At 43.0% G+C, this 14,094-nt stretch overlaps 1 protein-coding gene across 1 annotated transcript in view; it reads left to right on the top strand.

Annotated features, from left to right (window-relative positions):
• ESCO2 (establishment of sister chromatid cohesion N-acetyltransferase 2) overlaps nt 1-10,577 on the top strand; it is a 14,819-nt gene extending 4,242 nt beyond the window's left edge. The window contains exons 2-10 of the mRNA XM_075598716.1: nt 1-228; nt 1,899-1,977; nt 2,916-2,964; nt 4,569-4,710; nt 6,543-6,674; nt 6,893-6,982; nt 7,645-7,788; nt 8,717-8,898; nt 9,616-10,577. The exon at nt 1-228 is cut by the window's left edge and continues 793 nt beyond it. Coding sequence (XP_075454831.1) covers nt 1-228; nt 1,899-1,977; nt 2,916-2,964; nt 4,569-4,710; nt 6,543-6,674; nt 6,893-6,982; nt 7,645-7,788; nt 8,717-8,898; nt 9,616-9,748 — 1,179 coding nt within the window. The 3' untranslated portion in view covers nt 9,749-10,577. The remainder of the gene's footprint in view (nt 229-1,898; nt 1,978-2,915; nt 2,965-4,568; nt 4,711-6,542; nt 6,675-6,892; nt 6,983-7,644; nt 7,789-8,716; nt 8,899-9,615) is intronic.
• Nucleotides 10,578-14,094: the final 3,517 nt, after the last annotated feature.

Below are 14,094 nucleotides of genomic sequence, written 5' to 3'. Positions count from 1 at the left end.
AAACGCACAGGCTCTAGTGGTAAAATCGATGGTCCGAAAGAGGCCCAAGGCGAGATGAGGCTGGTGAATGTGTGCACCGAAGATGAGAAGGGGTTGCACACGAACAAAAGGGTAAAAGAACAAGTATTCAAGGAGATTGTGGGGAACATCCCAGGTCAGCTTGATAAAAAGGATCCTAAACTGGCTTTTGAGTTTAGAACGCCAAAGCGAGGAGACGCTGAAACCCTGGTAAGTTGTTTGTGTGTATATATGTACAATATATGTAGGAAGAAGGCACCCACTCCAGGAATTGTATTTAATGATAAATCAACTTTTCTGTTCTCTAAAGCAGGGTTGCTCAAATCCAGTTCTCAAGCACCCCACCCCTCAACAGGTCTGGTTTTCAGGATATCCCTGCTTCAGCACAGGTGGCTCAATCAGAGGCTGTCAAAGCACCCCTGCTCTAAAGAACCTTTCTCCAGACAAGTCAAGAAATGCCTGCTTTCTTTCAATCTAGATATTTTATTTGGGGTGTGGGATTCATATTTTTTTTGTTCAGCCTTCTGCCATGAAACGCCTTTCCGCACTGATGGAAACCTTACAAACCATTTAAATCAATAGGCCCCAAGGTAGTGGTGTGAAAATGTACAATGTAACACCTGGTGCCTGTACTGTGCGCCACACTGATTGACCTGTCACAGCCACGACTGACACACGGGGTTCCCCAGCACGCTTCCTTGCCCGATGCTGCGGGGTCGGGCTGACCCGCAGCAACGGTGACTGGTGGTTCGATCATCACAGCGCTGAGTGGGATGGCAGGGGAGCACTTCGGGAGGGGGTTTAGAGCGCGCACGTTCGTGTCAGTGATGCACACTTGACACACCCTATGACAGGTAGGAGTAGCGCTCTCCTCCCATTTAACAAAAACGCTGGCTCCTAAAAATTCTGTCTGGCTCCTAAGTGGACTCTATTTTTGTCCACCCCTGCCCTAAGAGGTCTTCCACCGCCAGGTGTGTTATGGCGCATAACTGATTAGGAAGAAAATTATCTGTCTTGTTAAAGTCCATATTCACAGGGGCTGTTCCTTTAAAGCACCTGTTCCTACCACTGACTAATCCTGTTTTTGTGGAGCGGTAGTCTTCATTTTAAAGGGACAGTCCCTTCCATGACCAAAGAGCACTAACGGCAGTGACATGTCTACAGGGTTACATTTTTCTGTACCAACATCAAAGACTTGTGCTTAATTTTAAGTCAATGATAAAGGTCGTTTGCTGGGATTTGAGAAGGCTTTAATTTCCGGTGGCTAAGACCTTTTGTGGTGTCACGGTGTTAAACAAGGGCTTGTGCCCCGCCATACACCCCTCTTCCCTCCCCTTTACACACCTTAATAACTGTTTTGCTACCGGTAGAGGAACCACTTCATTGAGAAACCTTCCCCCCAATCAAAGACCCAGGATAAAAGGGATATTCATTCCCATAGAAACAAAAGCCGCCAAATCTTTGCTTTAAGCATGGTTGCTTTTGATAATGCTGCCCACCTGCCTTAAACAAAGTGTTCCCTCTTCCCTGGGTTCACCTTTATCCTAATCGGAAGTCACAAATGGTAAGGAAGGGGAATCAAAAGGGGGATGAGGGGTTTTGTCTGCAAATTCTTGTTGAACACACACTGTGGCATCACAGAAAAGGGAGCGGCCAGAGGAACTAACGCCCCTCCCAGCTCCCGGCTTGTATTTACAAACGAACTTCTTTCAAATAGGACAGCACTTGCCCCTCAGAACTCCCATTTTATCTTCTGCTATGAAAAAGGTAACGTTGAACTTCAGCCTCTCCCGATATTAATTGGCATTCGCTGGCTTTTGTGTTTGGGGGGATGTTTGAGCCCTGTACAGAATCCAATCCCTTTTCTTCTCTTCTGGCAGAAAGCCGGGCCTGAATTATCTCCTCCTCTCTATGACATGGACGAGGACGATACTTTTCTGATATCTTCAGACAAAAAAGGTAATGTGTGAGCGGTCTGTTCCCATTCAGAGATGCTGTGTAATGAGAGCTATTCGTTATAAGACACAAGTTGGATTGTTTTGTACAGGCATACCCCGCATTAACGTACGCAATGGGACCGGAGCATGTATGTAAAGCGAAAATGTACTTAAAGTGAAGCACTCCCTTTTCCCCACTTATCGATGCATGTACTGTACTGCAATCGTCATATACATGCAGAACTGATGTAAATAACGCATTTGTAAAAGGCTCTATAGTCTCCCGCTTGCGCACAGCTTCGGTACAGGTAGGGAGCAGGTATTGCTGTTCAGGACGTGCTGACAGGCGCACGCGCGAGCTGCCGTTTGCCTATTGGGCGATATGTCCTTACTCGTGAGTGTACTTAGTGAGTGTCCTTAAACCGGGGTATGCTTGTAATTATTTGCTTTGGAGACAGATCTGTGCGGTTTCCAAAGCAATCTCGCTTCCTCTCTCTCGCGCACGCCCCTCTTGTCGCTCTCTCCGCGTGCGCGCAGCTCGCTCTCGCGCGCTCACACTTACATACTCCTGTGGTTTAAAAGTAAACTTTGATTTATGAAGTTAACCTATACATTTTCCGTGCAGCACTCAGACTTAATGAATAAAAGTGAATACGTATTGAAAGTCTAGTGCTCTGTCCTAGACCGGGTTCCTCGGCTCTTCTGGGTCCTGCCAGGGGACCCCCCAATGTCATAAACATGAAACATAAAAAAGACGAGCATAAGTTTGCTTAGTAAAAGTGCAATTGATATATTATGGGCCACAGGTGAGAATTGGGGCTTGTGGCCCATAATATATCAATATATCAGTAAGCAAAGTTGTGCTTGTCTTTTTTTTTTTTTTCTCTCACGTATTTGATTTATGAAGCGTCTGTCTATATATTGTTTGTGGTTTTTGTAAGTTGTTTTCTTTTTATTTAGCTTCCACCATCTATCCTATTTTCAGTACTCCTGCCACAGTTAAAAAAAGGTTAGTTTCTTTTTCATGCTTTTGTCTATATACAAAAATCCCTCGATATACTTAACAGAAACGTTCCAGAAATGTTGTCCGTAAAGCGAAATTCCGTATATTAAACCCTATTTTCCCATTGACTTCTATTATGTAACTGGAGATGCGTTTCTACGGAAATGAATTCAGCCACTAGACACAATACAAATTACAATTAAGTATGCAGCAAACTTATTTGATATATTTAATTGGACATTGATAATTTTATGATTATTATATATTATTATTATGCTAAGTCACAAACTCAAACTACTTACCAGAAACTGGTGATCGCCGTGTGAGGTGGAGGTGCAGGGAGATTTGCTGGGAGGGACTTGTTTTCCGGTACTGAATGAAGCATTGAGTTGTCTCCCAGTTGTTTTTGTACTGGTCTATTTTCTGAATTGATCATTTTTAGTATTGACCTGTAATATAGTGGGGGGAAAAATACAAATCTTATAATGCAAAATTCATTGTCCCAAAATTTTCCCCAACCCACACACACAAACACACGAAGACACAAAAGATACAACTATACAGGACAAATCGAAGATACCGACCTGGTACGAGAAAAGCAATCGTCTCCTTGATGTGACACTTGGTGAAATGTTGTGATTCATTGATCCGAGTCTTTTATGCCATAACGCAGGGCTTCCAACTCCACTCAAGTACGTTGGGTATGAAGGATATCCCTGCTTCTGCACAGATGGTTTAGTCAAAATGACTGAGCCACCTGTGCTGAAGCAGAGAGATCCTTCATACATGACCTGTTGGGGTTCTTGAGGAGTTGGGAACCCTTGCTATAACCGATCGGATTTCTTGTCCTGCTGGACCTGACATTTCAAGGCACGAGAGAATAATGCTATGGGGTCTTTTTCTTTCTCTATATGCTGCTCACTCCCTTTGCATGGCAAGCCATTTGCACTTATGCATACATAGCTGGTGTTTATCCCCCCTGGGAGGCTGGACTCTATCACATCAGTTCCCAAATGTGTGTTTATAACCCTTGGAAAAAAAGAGGCCTAAATAGGGGTAATAATCCAATTTCCTCAGACCTACATCGTATATTACAGGGAGTTAAGCTGGCGCTTCTGATAAACAGACTATTTGATGTCTAAGTATTTTCCGGACGCATTACTCATTTCATTTGGACTATAAGGCAGTGAGTTGAAAGACTGGTTTTATATTAAGAGCGTATGCAACTCGCTATATGCCTCGAGTGCACAATCTGTTATGGATATGATTTTTTTGATACATTTTTTTTTTACCCCATTTTTAACTTGCAGATAAAATCATAATTTCCCTCCCCTGAGCACTAGAAATAATGTGCAGCACAGAGTATAAAGAGGTGAAATGTTTCCTCTTCTGGGAGCCTGGGACCAATTGACCAATATTGTCATAATCCAGATTTCTGAATACTGACAATATTATCTCCGTATAATTACGTTTGCACACACTTGCAACGCCTCTGGGCCCTAGTCTTGCACGGGGCGAAGCTGGAGTGGGATGTTTAACTTTTCAATTACCCTTCAAACAGGTTATGAAAGATGTTTTTAAAGGGCTAACATTTGCAATAATATGTTAAGGGTTTTGGATCTGCGGGGAGAACTGTCCTCTCCCGTCGGCTCCAGCACCCCTACAAGTACCCCCGCTGCACTAAGCAAAACCCACAAGCAAAGCAAGAAGCAGAAAGAAGCCAACAAGGACTCTGAGGACCAGCTGATCATTGTAAGTACTGTTGGGACCTTATAATATAATATGTCCCAAGTAATGGGGGGGGGGGACTCATTTTTACATTTTAATTTTTTTGGTATGGATTGTTACAGAAAATGGAAAATATTAACGTAGATTAGTGACATTATTTATAGAACGCAACTAATTTCGCCACTAATGCCTTGAAAGGGTTAAAATGACGTTTGCAGCAACTTTGTATGGATCGCTCTGATTTGTGCATAATCTGGTAACATAAGTGGATTTAGACGTTTTTGTTGTCCGTCATGCTGCTAACCTAACGCGTTGCACTGCAAAGCTACTGTTGTATAATCCTTCCCTTATGGGCAACGCAAGTACAATTTTTACAAAGCGGTGGTTAAGCAGTTAGACCTGTTTCACCATGTTCAAGTGAACTCTACTCAGGCTGAGGTCCCGCTGCATCCAACGGTGCAGCCGCGCGCGTCACTCGCCAGCTCCTGACCTCCTCCCGAGCCGGCCCTGGTCCCTCCTCACTGCAGGGCTCACTACGCACTGTGACGCGTCAGCCAGCAGGGGATGCAATAGGATTGTGATCCCAAGCGGCGACGCGTCACGTGGTGTGGCGTGGAGCCAATGAGGAGTGGAGATCGCCGGCAGGGGGGTGGCCTGCAGGTATTCTGAGTATTAATGTTAGTCAGAGAATGATGACCCATCTTGGCAAGAAGCAACGGTCTCATGGTTTGGTTCACCAACATCATTTTTTTTTTTTTTTTTTTTTAAATTGTCTGTTTCAAAACTCTCCACTTTTTCTGAATTCTTCAAACTGGGGTTTAATCGTATGATTAGAGAATTACTAATCCAGTGTGAAATGTAAACAGTCACTTCCATCACCCCGCCCCCTAACCCCCTGTTTTGGCCACGGCCCGCGCCTGAAACCAGCTCCCTAAAGACCGCAGATTGCGGAGAAGTGCCGTGCAGGCGCGTGCAGCGGGGCCTCGGCCTTACGCAATATGTAAGACAGAATCTCTGGTCAGTGGAGTGGTGTCCTTTCCTACTGCCCTGTAAACCACAGCAATGGACACCAAGCCATTGGAGAGGGTAGATTGTTCACGGCCTTGGGTTTCAGTATCTCATTATTGGAAAGCTGAAAGCCGTTAGGCCTCATTTTATAGTGGCCACGCGTCGCCGAAACAAAATGTCGTCCAACGAGTGCGTCCAAGCGCACAATTTAAAAAAAAAACATTTGAAATTGTTCTTGCCGTGTCACGTGAGCGGTTCAGCCAATGAGGGCGAATCGCTTGACACCTCCCGATGCCTGCAGTGCAGGTTTCGCAAGTGACGTCGTGTGCACACCGACGCCGCAATTTTAAACGAGGCCTCGGCCAGGCTTACCGCTAGAGCGCTGAGGCTCAGGGAAAGCGGGTGCTGTCCCTGGCCTTGCGGTTGCTTGCCCGGCGCGCCCTCATTGGGCGGGCCAATTGCGTCACGGACCTGGTTCGCCCTCATTGGGCGAACCACTCACGTGACCGGCCTGTCGTGCCGTCAAGCGGGGGAATTTTAAATTCCCCTAAGACCTACGCTTCCGCGCGCTTGCGGAAGCGTAGGCGAGCCCCTACTAAAGCTGCTCTAATTGCGGCTGTAGGGGCTCAGTGCTGAGCGGGAGCGCGCTTCTGCGAGCAAGCGCTAAACATGGCCGAGGCCTTAGAAAGAAATAGTGAGCGAGGATATGTGTTCATTCCATTTGATAAGGACCATTCTGCTAAATATGTCACGTAAAGATCAGGTTTAGTATCATTGCCGCTAAATACCTCATTTATATGGTGAGAGGATATAGGTTCTTTACTGTACTGGTTTTTGTCTTGTGCCAGGATGCCGGACAGAAGCACTTTGGTCCGATCATCTGTAGCACATGTGGGATGATCTATACGGCAGCCAGTCCCGAGGATGAAGCACAGCACGGTCACTACCACCAGAGGTTACTCGATGGCATTCGATATGTGGTAAATGAATCCCAAGCCAAGTCGTTTCAACGCTATACTGCTGAACCACTTCATAAACCTTCTTTGGGAAGAGCTTTCTGAAGCTTCTCCAAATACAAGCGTTTGCCATTACTGTGTTTACTGAACTGTTCAGCGTTTCAACCTTTAAATACCTGTTAAAATGACAAAATATGAAACTAGGGCTTTCAACTAAATACGTCTTGTTTTCGTTATTGCAGGGTTGGAAGAAAGAGCGAGTGGTTTGTGAATTTTGGGATGGAAAAATTATAATGATCTTACCAGATGATCCAAAATATGCCGTAAAAAAGGTATAGGAAAAAAAGTAATATTACAAGTGCAATATCCTGCTGAAAACTGGGTGTAGTGTGTATTAATGTCTCGTACATCAAATCTGTACCAGATTCTAGATCAGTGTTAGATGCTTGAAGGATTTTGGAGAGGAGTGTTTACTTTAGGAAACTCCCCTAAGATTATTTCTGTGAAATAACGCCACTTTTATATCTCAACATGTGAACAGACCTACAAGTCTCAATGGTGTTTCTCAAGGTTTGAATTTAGCTGGTTGTAGGATTTTAATAGTGTTTAGTGCTATTGCTTGCTACTGCGTGAAAACACGAACGACTTGGGAATGCTTTCGCCATCTGCGTTGCTTCCCGAGCACCCTGCCCTTTCTTTGCGTTACTTCTTTTACTTACTTTGAAACTAATGGTTGAGGCCATGTACAGTTTTGTTTTTTTGTAAGTATTTGTTATTTACCACCAATTAATCAGAATTATCCAGATAAATATTATTCCAAAGCATTGCTTATCTTCAGAAATTGTTATTGTATCAGCTTCTCATTTTTCGTTTCTTTTGTATAATGTCCGTTTCTCCTTCATGCACCGTATTGCGCTTCACTTTTGTTTGTTTTTTCCTTCATGTTTTTCCAAAACGATTTGCGTTTTGTTATTTTGACTTCTGTATTGTACAGGCAGAAGAAGTGCGAGAGCTTGTGGATAGCGAGCTGGGGTTTAAGCAGGTTATCTTACACTGCCCAAGCAAGACCAAAACATATCTGTTTGTGTCTAATGACAAGAAGATAGTTGGCTGTTTGATTGCAGAACCGATCAAACAGGTACGTACAAAGCTTGAATCACATCTATTACATGTGAACATTTCCTTTTCTTCAGCTGGCCACAGTTTTCTCAGACTAGACTTTAGAGGACAGTAAACCATTCGCATTAATGGTAGCAGTGACCAACTCTCAAAACGTCACTCGTATCTTACTGATGTTGCTGGCTGTATGCATGTCATTTTATTTTAGTAATGAAGGGCACTTTCCCTAAATGGTTTTCACTTTGCTTGTCTTCACAAGACGATCAGGAAGGTTATGTACATGCCGTGGCTTATGCTGGCCCTCCTGTAGTGGCCAGAGGTTCTCATGTTGCCACAATAAAGGATATAGGTGAAAGCAATAGTTCAACCCAGTCCCTTCTAGAACGACTTGTGGAACCTTTTTATTTGAAGAGGCACGAGCTCTGACATAAAGCAATGCTGCTATTACTGCATAAATCCATTGCATGCATCTTCTCCTTTAGAGAATATTGACTAAAAGTTAACGTTCAAGGAGTGATTTGACTTGATATACCAGTGTAGAGAAAATGGCACACCAGCCTTGTTAGATAAAATCTAGCCTTTATCGACCTTTTTGCTGTAAACAGATTAATCATCCTGTAGGTCCAGTTGATCTGCAGTATCTGCATTGAACTGCGCACCCAGTATTTAAATGTTTCTATAATTAGGGGTACGTTCCCATCTTCTTTTCTTTATGAATCTGCCATTTATTCTGTTGTGCCTTCTGACCATTCCATTGTCTCGGTTTGTCGTATTGTATTATTTATCAACTTCCTGTCTTTAGAGCCGTTTAGTGTAATATTATGTAAGATACCTTAATATCAAAGCCAATAAATGCCAAATTAAAAGAAATTGATTAGAAAGGGTAAGCCTGTGTTAGGCACTGATGGTAACAGCAGAACCGTGTACAATCTCTGTATTCTCTGCAGGCATTTCGAGTCATCACTGAGCCGCTCTCCCCGGAGTCGATGAGTCAGGGGCTTCTGGAGCGTCACCGAGCCTGGAGATGCTCCACCAGACCAGAGGCTGCGATATGTGGGATCAGCAGAGTCTGGGTGTTTTCTCCGATGCGCAGAAAGGCCATCGCCAGTCGCATGGTGGATGCTGTGAGGTGAGATTGTTATCAAGGGGGTGGCCGGCAGTAGCCAGCAGAGGCAATTTATGGCTCTAACAGCACGTTCAGTTTGCTTTAAGCATGTCATTTTATCTCCAGGTGATCCATATTCCACGTTCGGTATTAAAGCTGACCGTGGAACCCTGGGGCTCCTTGAAGCAGTCTCGGGGGTTCCTCCTATGGACCACAGACTCCCCCCCTCCTACTGGGGGTGGGGTTGTTTTTGTATGTATTTTGTAGGGTGGATTGAGAGAGTGGGGTAATTGAAGGAAAGTAGGGGCGAGTGAGAGAAGAGAGGAGGGGGCAAGAGGGAGTGAGTGAGGAAAAGAGGGAGTAAGAGACGCAAGGGATAAATACATGTGAGGCGGGAGAGTGAGTGAGGAGGGGAGAGAAATACATGGGTAAAGGTTGGGAAATAGAGGTGGCTCGTGGGGTATGAAATGTGACTGACCCCTGTCGAACCTAATATGTGTCAGCCAGATAGGGGTTCCCTGAGAGTTTTCGAAATACTTCAAGGGTTCCTCCAAACAAAAAAGGTTGGAAATCACTGGCGTAAGCTAACAAAAGTATAAACATTAAATACCTTGACTACCTTTACTGATGGTAAACACGGTGAAGCCCTGTGTGTGTATATATAGAGGAGTGCACCTTGCTTACTTACAACGCACTAATGGTGATGTATTTGTGACCATCTTTTCTTTCAATCTGTTTTAGGAGTTCTTTCTTGTACGGCTCTCATCTCTCTCTGGGTGAAATTGCCTTCTCCGACCCAACACCGGATGGCAAGCTGTTTGCAAGCACTTACTGCAATGAACCCAACTTCCTGGTGTACAATTTTATCAGCTAGGAAGTCCTCATTTGTTGTTTTATTGCTAAATGATACGATTCTGTTGCACCTTCTGCTTTTAATAGTTCTCGCACCATGTTGCTACAAATGGATTAAGAAAATGTTTTAAAACTATTTGCACTAAATATCCAGTTTGTTTTTATGCATGTTGGGATTGCTGCATTTTTTGGGAAATATTACATGTAAATATTCTGCTTATACAGTATGGGGCTATTTTTGTCATTTGCAAGCGGATACATAAAAACATGACTGGAATGGTTTTTATTACAGCTGCTAACGAGTTCTGCTTGGCTCCCCAGTAATACAGAAATATTTCTTGCATAAGTAGATAGTCCTTTATTAAATCTAGATGGCAGTGCAGGTTGACACTGCTCAGTTTAGCAGACCTGGCAAGGATCAGTGGGTACTAATGGGTTTTCTTTTTGCATCACTACCTACTGCAGCCTCTTCATTATTTGTGCGGGTTAGAGAATGACGACGTCTCCATGAACATTCTGCTTTAAAAGACTAATGGATAGTAGCTGTTTCCTTATGGATTTGAGGAGTTTAGAAAGAGCCAGGAACAGCAGCTTCGATTGTTTTCCAGCGCTCCTGAACTCGAGCTGCATTAAACCTGCAACCAGGAAGTTCAGCAGCGGAATAAGGATTGCTTAGAGGCCCGTCTGACAAAGCATTGCTAGCCTTACTACTAATGGATAAATACGCTTCGGGACAATGTATGTTGCCTTTAATAAGAGTTATTACAGGTTAAAATAAAATGTATTTATGTAAAAAAAAAAAAAGTTGTATATTTGCTTTTCTTCTAATACATTTTTAGTTCATTCACAAAGTTTTATCACGTTTTGTGTTTCATTTGTTTCACTTTCAAAATTGTGCTCACTTGTTTTGAAGTTTTTTCATTTAAGATTATTTCCCAGCTCTGTTAGTGATGAAAATGGAGGTTTATTTATTAGTAAAGAGGATAACTGAAAGATAAAAGGATAAAGTGGTTGGGGGGGCGGGGGGGGGATTTGTCATTATGGTCCTCTTGAAGTGTATTATATATAGCACCAGTTTCTTTACTTCCTAAGTTCCTTTGTGTGCATGCTTAAAATGTTCCAAGTGAATTCTGTCACCTAATTGACATACAAAAAGCCACTTACTTTTTTAAATGCAGAATCACAAATCCTATTTTAGTTGAGACTAATTAGTAATACAAATGCAATTTGCATATTTTGTCTATGCAGATCACAAATAATGGCACAATATTTAATTTATTTTTACGCCTTATCACTCTTATAAGCAAACTAACATCGAAACGTTCCTTCCCACCTCCTGATTTCTGTAACATGCATTGCTGTCTTGTTGTAACTGACTTTTTTTAGTTTAAATGTTTAGCTTTTCATTTTGTGAGATGCTTGGTGTTTCACAAGGTCAACAAAGTTCATTCATATTTAAACAATAAATCATTGGAATTTCCACCATTGGTTGTTTGTATATCACTAGCAAAAATTGCAGTGCCACAAGCCCACATAGCCAGCCACACAATTGCATTGCTTTGGGGTTTATAACTAGGGGGAACGGAATGTTTGTGAACAAAGTGTTTTCTGTACCCTTCACCCACCCTGTTCTTACCAGAATCAATAAAGATGAGGGGCAGAGGGTCTCTCGCTGTGTATTGTTGAAATTGCACTCCTGTATATATATCTACAAAATAATTTTAAAATACTCATTTGAGGCATCCATCGCCCAGATGTAACTTGTCACTGCCAGTAACATTTTTTTGTCTTAAAGCAGCAGTCCAGGCTGCCGGGGTTTTTTTTTTCCCTCCATTTCCCCCTCTCCCCCCCCCCCCCCCCCCTTAATATGTGCATCAATACAATCCACACAATGAGAAGTAATCGGCTAAGTTGCCGATCGGCGAAGATTCGGCTCGGGGGTTCACGAAATGGCTGTCAGTGCAGCAGAAGAGGACACGAGGCAGAGTTCTGTGGTGAAGATCATGTGACCAGGCAGTAACTAGATACAATTGGTGCATTGCTAGAGAGAAGTCAGGGCTCAAAAAGGGCCAGAGCCTTTTTCAGAAGAGGAAGGGGATCTGACTTTGTAAATGGTTGCTATAGAAACAAAAATGCTTGTTTGATTATAATACATTAAAAATTCAGAGTTGTTTTTAAAATAAAAAATGCTACAAGTTTTTTATGATAGTGCAGAACTGATATATTTTTTAAAAAAAACATGATGTTGCTTGGTCTGCAGCTTTAACAGAGCCTGCCTCTTCAAATATTTTTATTATTTATTTTTAACATAGGTGGGAAGCAGTGGGTCTCCGACGCGCTGAATGTTAATTTCAGTTCTGGGGATCCCTGAATTGCCAGCAAACAATGGCAGTTTAAATCTCCCATGCTGGGAGGACCAATAGGAAGTCACAATCTGTTACCACTTCCTATGGGCCTGTGTGAAGCCGGGATTTAAAGCTGCAGTTCAGTCTTTTTTTTTTTTTTTTTTACATGTATTTTTTTACTTCAATAGTTTTATGTGTGCAATCTCTAATTACCTAAAGAACTGTATAGCTGCAGCTCAATTTGTTTTCCATGTATTGATAGGTCGAAATTTGGTGACATATTAAAAGCTGGGATTTGTTTATAATCTGCTTGACTGGCAGTGGAAGCTCATGAATATTCATGAGCAATCCTGCACTGACTTGTGCTAGAGGGAGGGCAGGGCTGACAAAGGGGTGTGTGCCAGGGCTTGTGACAGGACATGAAGGGGCAGTGCCTTAGCAAATGGCTGTTAAAATAGAATACAAGAAAATTGGTCTTTCAAAGTTGTTTTTTTAAAAACAGAAAATGCTAAAAGTATTTTTTCTTACTACAGAACTGATTTATTAAAAAAAAACACACATGCAGGATATTGACTGAACTGCAGCTTTAAATACCATAAAGTAACCAATAGTTTTCCCTGTATGTATCTCGTACTACAGGATTCCTGGGAGCTGGAATTAATGCGGTACAGATCTGCTTGTCCCCATGTTATAAATAAATAAAAAGTGGACTGAGATGCATTTATTTTATATTCTTCCAGAAATAACAGTTGTATGGGCAATAAAGATGTATTTACTGCTGACATGACCCCCCCTCTACCCCCAACAAATGCCCACCCTTCCACAGGAATGGGCAAAAGCCCTATTTGCTAAACATAGCTAATAGTGCCTTTGCCCGTTCAAATATACAGTACTGCACATTACAATAAAATACAAATTACTGTAGAATCAACAAATACTAGCCATTGATTGCCACTATAGTTATCTATGCCCTCAACGGGAGCACAGATAGCCACATTGGCAATCAATGGGCACCCTACTAGCTATTCCCTATACCAGGGGTGCGCAAATTTCTCCCGTGCGCAACCCTGCCTGCTTTCCTCAGTGTCTCGCCTCCCCCCCACTTGATCCCTGTATCAAATGATGCGTGGGGTTATGTGACCCCGTGGCGTCATTTGACGCCGGGTTACCAGGATGATGCGTCGCTGAAAGGTAAGTGTATTATAGAGGCCTTGAGTGGCCCCCCAGCATTTAATTTAAATGCCTGGGGAGAGAGCAGGAGACCTCTAACTGCCGCGCCAACCCCAGAAAATCTAGCGCCCCCCAGTTTGCGCACCGCTGCCCTATATTATCACACAGTAATGGGCAAAAAAAAACTAGAAGCGAGATCTGCCTAATAGTGTTTTTGCCCATTCAAATGTTCAAAAGCAATCAACAGCCTATAGTAAATAAAACTTGTACTTACCCCTGCCAGGATGAAGACCGCCCTAGTCTTCAGGGGAACCAACATTAAAATAAAAACACTGGCTACTGGCTAGTAACCCCTTAATTACCTTAGCAGTTACTTCCATGAAGGTAATTAAGGGGTTAACCCCTCTTCCCCCCCGTGGGAGGCCTAACTACCCTCCCCGAGACAACTATCCCTATCACCCACCCCCTCTACTCCCATCACCACACACAAATGGGCAATGGAACTATTAGCCAAATATGGCTAATAGTGCTTTTGCCCATTAGTGATATAAAAATTAACACTATTAAATAAAATAAACATTACAATAAAAACAAACACTAGCCAATAGATCCATTGATTGTCACTGTGGTTATGCCCTCAGTGGGGGCACAGATAATCAAAGTGACAATCAATGGGCACCCCATAGTCAATAAATGTATCTTACCCTGGCTGAGATGAAGGCTTTCATCCTCATCCAACTGTGGCACCAATTAACTCGAACCACGAAGCAATGATGCTCAGCTTGAAGTACAGCATGGTGCGGAGAAGTCCATGATCCTCCGTTGCTTGAAGAGGAGTCACCAGTAAATAGTT

Source organism: Ascaphus truei, chromosome 4 (genome assembly GCF_040206685.1).
Source record: "Ascaphus truei isolate aAscTru1 chromosome 4, aAscTru1.hap1, whole genome shotgun sequence".
In the NCBI taxonomy this organism is placed as follows: Eukaryota; Metazoa; Chordata; class Amphibia; order Anura; family Ascaphidae; genus Ascaphus; species Ascaphus truei.
Note: the sequence above shows the minus strand (reverse complement) of the source record. Positions and strands in the feature narration are given on the sequence as shown.